At 59.3% G+C, this 8,631-nt stretch overlaps 1 protein-coding gene across 2 annotated transcripts; it reads left to right on the top strand.

Annotated features, from left to right (window-relative positions):
* Positions 1–895: 895 nt before the first annotated feature.
* MIF4GD (MIF4G domain containing) lies at positions 896–8,547 on the top strand. 2 transcript variants are annotated; one of them, XM_040581721.1, is made up of 6 exons: positions 896–989; positions 4,164–4,300; positions 5,053–5,162; positions 5,461–5,616; positions 6,359–6,451; positions 7,583–8,547. In XM_040581721.1, exons 2-6 carry the CDS (start codon positions 4,219–4,221, stop codon positions 7,808–7,810), a joined length of 669 nt encoding a protein of 222 aa, XP_040437655.1. In that variant the 5' UTR covers positions 896–989; positions 4,164–4,218; the 3' UTR covers positions 7,811–8,547. The 2 variants fall into 2 exon arrangements, with proteins under 2 accessions (XP_040437655.1, XP_040437656.1); XM_040581722.1 differs by lacking the exon at positions 896–989 and adding an exon at positions 2,095–2,192.
* The last annotated feature ends 84 nt before the right edge of the window (positions 8,548–8,631 follow it).

Genomic DNA, 8,631 nt, shown 5'->3' on the forward strand with positions numbered 1-8,631 from the left:
TGTTACAGGCCCGTAAAGGCATCCGGGCTTCTAGGGAGGGAAGGAGAAAGGAGTGACAAGCTCAGCTATACAGTACTAGGAGTTGCACCTAACGGGCACGTCATCGTTCACCCCGGTTGGTGCCATCTGTCTCGTGGATTTCCCACGTGCACCTTGGGAACTGGGAGTTGCAGCTGGGAAAGGACTGTCACGGGAATATTGTTTTCTCTTTGGGAATGAGACTGGTTTAGTGCAAAGCACTGGGAGAACAGGTCTTATCTGTGATGCTGCTCTGGAAGAACGCACACCGTTTGAAGCTGATTTCCTAGAACTGAAGGAACGGGAGATGGGAGAGATCTGTAGGTGCCTTGTTCTCCCATATGTCGGGACAGATTTGCTCTCGGAAACCGTGCGTGTCACTTCAGTTTCAAGTGACTGAACATGGTGAGCAACTCACTGAGGCTGCACCGGATTTTGCCCGTTGGGATGGCTGAGATTTCACTCTGATGTAATCCTATCAGCGGGGATTTGTGTTGCTCAAAATTCACCTCACAAGCTGCTCAGCAACTGTGTTTTCTTCTAGTGCCTTTTAAAATCGGAAGGTCCAGAAGCACCGTAGCAGGCAAAGCGCTCGAGGCGAGGTGCGCCGGGGTTGTCAGGCGATCCACCATCGCTCGTAGCTGGCCTCGGACCAGAAAGCATTCACGCACGAGTCCTGCGGTGAGCACGCTGTTGCCTCCAGCGCCGGCTGGCTCCCCGGGTTCCCAGGACGATCCTGTTCTCAGGGTGCTCATCCAGAGCTGCGCAGCCGCCTTTTTGACAAGAAATGAATGTTTTACAGTCAGACTTGGAATGCATTGTATTGAATTTGGGTTTAAGTTTCTCCTGTGATGTAGAAATGTAATTCTCTGGGGCGTTTTGCTGTGCTGCCTGAGTGGATATTTGCGGCTGCTGTCGTCCGAAAGCATCTGAGCACAACGCGCACAACGCGGGCCTACCTTTGAGAAAAGGTACATTAAATATTTTATTATGTTCATGTCTCGCTGCAGGTTGTTTATTCCTTTCTTCCTGGTCCATACACTCCACGGGACCCCCCAGACTGCCATGTCCTTCCCCAGGGAGGGTGATCAGGGCCCAGAGTGTGGGGTGGCAGGAGCCAGTGGGTTTATCCCTTCCAGTCGCTGGCTTCTAGGTGCTCCTCGTGAATTTTACGCAGCTCTCAAAGTCACCTGCAGCGAAACAGCCACCTGCACTCCAAGATCTCAAACCGCAGCAGCAGGCAGAAGTGCCCCAGCCCTTCTGCCATGCAGAGCGATGCTCTGGGCATCGCTGCTGAGAACCGCACCGAGGGGGATCGGCCGGGGGGGTTGTGTCTGCTGCGTTTTGAGATCTTGGAGCTGAGATCTTCAGCTATTTCGCTGCAGGTGACCTGGCGGTCCCGGCGCTGTGCCCAGAGGGGCTGGTGGAGCCAGCTGGTGCTGAGCCACACAGCCGTGCTGGAGGCGTTCGGGCAAGTGTCTCTGCAGGCCACAGCGCTGCAGAAAATGTCCCCAACCTGCGCGTTCCACCTTCCTGCTGCTCTGCCCCGGCAGCCGGGCGGCCCTGTGCTGCGCAGGCTTCGCCCTCCGGGGGTCTTCCCTGTGGGATGGCCGCGAGCTTGGAGGGAGATCGGGAAGCGGCTGCGCCCTGCCGGGCCCCTGCTGCAGCGAGCTGTGCGCTGCGAGACCCCCCTTCTTCACCCGCTTTTTCTGCTGCGTTTTGTGGTGCCTGCCCGGCCGGGCGGGGGGCAGCAGCGACCTGCATCGGGGGGAGCCCCGGGCGGGACCGGCCCCGAGGGGTCAGTGCTGGGATCGGGGGGAGCCCCGGGCGGGACCGGCCCCGAGGGGTCAGTGCTGGGATCGGGGGGAGCCCCGGGCGGGACCGGCCCCGAGGGGTCAGTGCTGGGGTCGGGGGGAGCCCCGGGCGGGGCCGGCCCCGAGGGGTCAGTGCTGGGGCCGGGGGCGCCGCCGTGGGCCGGCGCTCGCAGGCGGGGGCGCTGCCGCTGCTCGCCCGGCCCGGCCCGGCTCGGCTCGGCCCTCCCCCGGCCCGGCCCTCCCCTCCCCCGGCTCGGCCGAGGAAATGACCTAAGAGGAAACCGGGGCCGCGCCGGGAGCGAGCGGGGCCGGGGCGGCGATGTCCCGGCGGGTAGAGCAGCCAGCGGGGGCGGCCGGCAGGTCGGTGGGGCTGGCGGCGGCGCCCCCTGCCCGGCCCTGCCCGGCGGCGCTGGGGGGGGCCGGGGGCGGGTTCCCCGGGATCCGCCGCTCCCTCCGTCCTGGGGGGCTCTTCGGCTTGTGCCGCCCGCGGGGCTGGGGCGGCGGGGGGGTCCCGGGGGGCTCAGAGCTGGGGGTGCCGGGTGGCCCGGAGTGCCCCTGGCCGGGGGGGCAGAGGAGACCGGGCTGCTCCCGTCCCCCTCCCCGTGCTGGCCGGCCCGTCGCGCTCGGTGTGAGCCCCGCAGCGTGGCCCCGGCACACGGCCCCGGCCGGGCCCCGGCAGACCGGGGACATTCCAGCCCAGCCGCACCAGTGCCCAGCACGGCTGGTCTGGTGGGGAGCGCTGGCAGAGGGGCAGCCAGTACCCATAGGCATTGCAGTGCCCAGTGACACCTATGGCCACCAGCCCTTCGGGCGAGGTGGCCCGGGCAGCGGCAGGATCCCTGGTGCAGATGAGGCCGGGCTGGGCCCACACTGGCCCATCGTGGCTTGCTCTGGGCAGGGTGGCTTGCCACAGCAGTCCAAAGTGGGGGGAAGGATGCTGCGGCGAGGTGCTGGGCGGTGGTGGCAGGAACGCTGCCAGACGGGCTCGGGCACTTTCTGCCTCGCTGGGTGCGGTGCTGAGCTCCCACCTGGTTCCCTGGGCGCTGCGATGCTGCTGGCACACCAGGCTGCTCCGCCGGCAGCGCAGGATGGCGTGAGCGCGGATGCAGAGAGGCGATGCAGGAGGCGAGGTGGGGTAGGAATCGTTGGCCAACAGGCATGGCACGGAGGGCGCCTGCTGAACCCACCTGGGAAACCTCTGTGCGGGTCTGGGGCAGGTAACCCTGCGCGGGTGGGAGCTTCAGCTGCGAGGGCAGCGGGTTGTGCCCCCCGACAGAAGGGGGGCCCTGAGCCTAGCAGAGGTGGGCGAGGAGGCAGAACCTGGACCCACCAGTGAGATCCACGCTCTGCTCTGGGCCCCTACGTGGGCAAGTGGTGTGTCCGAGGGGTCGGGCCGCCTGTGGGACATGTCCTACTCTAAAGGGCCATGGGCTCTTCGGCTTTAATCTGGGCAGGGACCTCTTTGCAGAGAGGGTGAGTAATGGCCGAGGAATTTCGATGAGCTGGCAAAACTCATTTGGCCGGTTGCCTTCCCCTGTTGGTGCTGTGGGTCTGGCCAGCCCAGCATTTTGCATCCAGCAGATCATCTCGTGCGCGTGTCAAAAACCCTTCCTTCCTCTGTGCCGTGCGTGCGTACCCTCTTGCTGTCTTCACTGTATCACGAAGCAGAAGAAAACGAAACGAATCTAGAGATTATTTAGGAGCACCGTTGGTACTGCAGAGGGCTGTGCTTGGTTGCGGGGGGATGAGTTGGGAGCTGTCGGGGATTTGGCTGTAGAGCTCGCTGTGTCCCGCTGGGAGCGGAGGGAGCCTGGCTCCAGCGCAGGAGAGGTGCTCTGCTCACCCTGCCAAATGTGCATTGGATGCTTAGGTGCCGGCTTTGATTCTTCCCAGGTTTTTGGGTGAAGCCAGCTGAACTGGTGTTTCAAAGGCACAAGGGAGCAGCTGCATGGGGTGCTCCCGCATCTGCTTCCCTGTGATACAGCCACGGGGAAGCCTTCTGAGGCGAGACAGGTGTATTTTGGGGCTGCCTTGGTGAGCTGTCCACTTTGAACCTGCAGATCAATAGGCTGCAACGCATTTTTCATATCAGAAAAACCTCAAGGCTCTGAAGATGAAGTCCTGTCACAGCCTAGTAGGAACTTGAAAAAATGTGGGAGTGAGGCTTTGCTCAGATCTAGGGCCAGAGCTGGGTGCAGGGCTAACAGAGGCGTTTCCTTGGGGTGCGGGGCTGTCAGGATAACAGCCTGTGCTCCAGCACCAGGTGGGATTTGCCAGGCGGCCGGGTGAAGCTCTGCCTCTCCAACTAAGCTCTGTGTGCTCTTTCCCCAGGGACTGTCACTAGCCCATCCGTTGCCCAGATTCTTGCCCTTGGAGGAAGCCAGTCATGGGGGAAACAGGCAAAGAAGAGTATAAAATACAGTCGTTCGACACAGAGACTCAGAAGCTGCTGAAAACAGCCCTCAAAGGTCAGCAGGCTTTTTTCCTAGCTCCTCTGCCGTGCACAGCTGAGTGCCTGCACCGCTTTAAGGAACACCAACTGCTAAGTGGAAAAAGCTCTTTCATAAACGCTGTTCATCCCTGACTGGGTCCTGCTGGTGAATCTTCTCTGGGAAGGTCTTCGCTCCCTGCGCCTTCTTGCCCCATCTCACCTCCTCCCCAAAGTTTAATGGCGCAGCTGTTCAAACCTGGCTCCTGGTGCTCATCGTTGGGGTTTTCTCTGATTTTGGGGTACCCTCCTCTCCTGCTCTGACCCAGCATCTCTGCCCAGGCCTGGCCTCTCGCTGCTCCCCAGTGCCTGGCTCCTGTGCCCTGCCCCTTCCCACCGCCAGGTCCTCCCAGCCCCCAGCTCCTGCTCAGTCCCACTTCTATCCAAAGGCAGTTTGCACAGCTGGCTCCTGCTAACCCACCTTGGAAGCAGCGCTGAGATTTCAGATTCAGATCAGCTTCTTGCTTCCCATATCATCTGCTTTCCTCCATCAGTTTCCCATCATGGTGCCTGTCTCCAGCCTGGGAGGACCATGCACTGCTGGAGATGCTATCTCCAAAGCAGCCGGTGTGCAAGAGGGGCTGTGACTCGATGTGGGAGTGAGCATGAGGTTTTGCACCACATAACATGGTTGTACCAGGCCCCGCGCTGATCTTGGTTGCTTTCCAGGTACCCCAAAGCAAGCAGGGCACAAAGGGCGCTGGGTCCTGACAGCGTTTCTCCTCTCTGCAGACCCCAGCAATGTGGACCTGGAGAAAGTGGCCAATATTATAGTGGACCAGTCCCTGAAAGATTGTGTGTTCAGCAAGGAGGCAGGGCGCATCTGCTACACCATCATTCAGGTGAGAGCTCCTCGTGCCCAAACAGCAAAACACTTGAGCTGTGTGGGTTGTCCCGAGGCTGGGCCAGGAGGGGCTTCGCCCCCCTCCCTGCACTCTGACCCCTCAGCCAGCTGCCCTCTTCTGCGGTGGCAGCACCCAGGCACGCAGCCGGTGAGTGCAGGTGGTCACCTGCAGCTTTCCTGCCTCTCTGGGCAATCACAGGAGGGTATCTGCGTGGTCCTGCATCACGGAAGCAGCAGCATCCCCCTGCTCTTCTCACACCATCTCATCCCTCCATCCTGCTTTTGTGGGCTCGTAGGCAGAGAGCAAACAAGTCGGCCAGAGCATCTTCCGGAGGAGCCTGCTGAACCGGCTGCAGCAGGAGTTCAAGGACAGGGAGGAGCTGCGCACCCGCTCACTCCAGGCGTGGATCTGCTACGTCACGTTCATCTGCAACATCTTCGACTACCTGAGGGTAAGGAGCTGGAGCAGGAGCACCTGGCTGCTGCTGCCTAGGGGTGCCAGCAGGGCCTGGGCACCCAAAGATGCCAGGGCAGGGGTGTTGGAGGGGTGTGGTGTGGAGCCCCGGGGCTGTGGCTTGGCAGTGGGGGCCAGAGCTGGTCCTCAGCCTGAGGATGCTGTGGGGCTGGTGCTACCTGAAGGCAAGCGAACCAGCTTGGAGAGGCAGAGCCGTCTCTGGGAACAATCACAAAGTCCGAGCTGCCTTATTTTGTACCTGGTGTTTGAAATCCCCTGATTTGCCTCCTCCCAAATGCCCCAGACTGAACCAGTTTAGTTGCTGTGAGGTCCTCAGGGGGCACCCATGGGTGCTGACATCATTTCTAGCCCAGGTACTGACAGTTTTTCTGCAGGCCGTCACTACAGCGCGTATACTTGGGTGCCTGCTTCAAGTAGATGTAAAAGTGATGCAAGTAGAGCTGCAGGCAGGAGAAATGCTGTTGCAACAAGTGTATTTCCCATGACTACCTGCTTACATTTAAAAATAGATGGGTTTTAGATCATTTGTTCAGTTGCTCTGGCTCCTGGAGGCTTGAACGTCTGGTCTCCTATGTAAATCCCACCAATACGGCATTTGGCAGCACAGCTAATTTCTGCATCCTCATCCTTTGAAAAGCAGCAAGGGAACAACTATTTAAGATAGCTGCAGGCTCCTCCCTCCCTGCCCCCAGGCTGCTGATGGCTCTGCCTCCTCGCAGGTGAACAACATGCCCATGATGGCTCTGGTGAACCCCGTCTACGACTGCCTGTTCCGGCTGGCACAGCCCGACAGCCTGCGGAAGGAGGAGGAGGTGAGTGCAGGGAGAAGGGCACGGCTGTGCCCGCTGTCCTGCCAAGGACTGGCCAAAAGGACAACCCGGGGAGGGTGCAGAGCGGGGACAGCGGCCTCCCCAGGACCCCCGGGCAGGAGGGTTTGCAGCCTCGAGGGAGGCAGGATGGAGGTGCTGGGGGTGACTCCCTGGGCCAGGCTGCACGTCCTCCCTCGGGGTAGCTTTTCTCCCAGTGATTGGGAGAATCAGCCCAGCTGTCCCTGGAAGCAGGGACCGTCTGGCAGATGACTGCTCTCCCCCCACCCAGCTGCTTTTCCAGCAGCCCTGGTTGCCAGACATCTGGAAAAGCAGCTGTCACACGGACCTGCCGAGCCACCGCAGCTGTGATGCAGTGACCATAGGTGTGCAGAGCGGCCCTGTGTCCCCGCGGTGGCTCCCGGGACCTGCTGTGCCATGCTTTGTGTAGCTGCTGCTCACCTGCCTGGGCCCGGGGCACTGGTGCTGTGCCAGATCCCAGGAGGCTGGAGAAGGCTCTGCTGGAGCCCAGGTGGCTGGAGAAGGCTCTGCTGGAGCTGGATGCATGGGCATGGCTGAGTAGCCCCTCAGGCAAGGGGGTCCTGTACCTGTAGGGGCCCTTGGATGGGCCCTTCAAGGATTTTTCCCATCTTAGCACAACCCTTCCACCTCTGCAGCCCATCAACTTTCCCCTCTTCTCCACAGACCTAGTTAGTGCCCGTTTCCTGCGAAGCCCCAGACTTCCTAAGAGCTTTAGTGCATGTTCCAACCACTTCCCTCTGTTCTCGGAGGCACCTCCTTGCTCTGGCCTCGGCTTCAGCCTTCCCATCATCTCTTGGACATCTCGCAGGAAATTAACGTTGTTCCGCATGTTGTGGGTGAATTTTTCTGGCAATTTTATCTGAGAGACGGGGAGTTCTGGATGTGCTTTTCCAGTGGTTTTGGCAGACGAGACATTCAGCTTCTCCTGCCTCCCGGATCACAGCGACTTGGGCGAAGCAGGACTGTTGCCTTTTGGAACTCCAGAACAGAGGGAACTAGATGAGTTGGTCCATAAGTCACTGATGGGGACCTCCACAGAGATGTGCCAGAGCTCTCCATTCCTTTATACTCAGCCATCTTCTCTTCCTTCTGAAGGTGGACTGCTTGGTCCTCCAGCTCCATCGCATCGGTGAGCAGCTGGAGAAGATGAACTCCCAGCGGATGGATGAGCTCTTCTCCCTCCTCCGAGACGGCTTCCTTCTGCAGGAGGGGCTCAGCTCCCTGTCCCAGCTCCTGCTGCTGGAGATCATCGAGTTTCGGGCCGCCGACTGGAAGATGACAGACGCTGCCCAGAAATACTATTACAGCGAAGTGACGGATTAACCTCTCTGCAGCAGAGGGGGAGAGACGGCCCCAGCACTTTCACCAGCAAGCTTCATACCAAGTTTGAATTTCTTTTCACGTTCATGTTTTTCTAGCACTTCCTGTAAATAGGATTTATATTGTCTAGAGCCTCTGGGCACTTAACAGTCAGGCTGCAGCCCTGCTAGCCTGACTTGGGAGGTTTGGAGAGGTGGGGAGGGCAGGTGCATTTAACCCACAAGTTCTCCCACTGATTTTGTCTAATATTGCGCTGCTGCCAGCAAAGGGCAAGGTATGCTTCTCACTCGAACCAGCATTTTTCATGCGTGTTAAAAAAAGCATAGTTTAGGCTGAGAACATTTTGGGTTGCCTGAGAGCCAGCAGGGGAATCTTTCACAGCTCAGGTGGTACCTGCTTCTCTGGGACAAGTCCCAGAAAACACGGTGGCCTCACAAACAGCTCGACCAAGGGCTGTTTTTCCCAGCGTCCTTCCAGCACACCGGCTGCACCTGCACACACACAGCCTCCCCCACGGGACACTAGCCACAGATACCTGTCACAGGGCAGCCTGCAGCAGGACAGTTCCCTGAGCAGATGTAGCTAGGAACAGCTTTTGTAAGTTTTATACAATAACTGTCATGTTTTTTCAGAATTTAGCAGGTTTCAACTGCAGTATGTTTCTTATAAGAACGGGAGAGGAAGAAAGGAAACAAAATAGTCTATCGAAGAATTTTTTTCTAATAAAAGCTTTCCACGGACACATGCCCTGCTTTTTGTCTATGCAGCTGCTATGAACAATATTTAACAGGTCACTCCTGACTGAAACCTTAAGGCTGCAATAG

Source organism: Falco naumanni, chromosome 1 (genome assembly GCF_017639655.2).
Source record: "Falco naumanni isolate bFalNau1 chromosome 1, bFalNau1.pat, whole genome shotgun sequence".
NCBI classification, from domain to species: Eukaryota; Metazoa; Chordata; class Aves; order Falconiformes; family Falconidae; genus Falco; species Falco naumanni.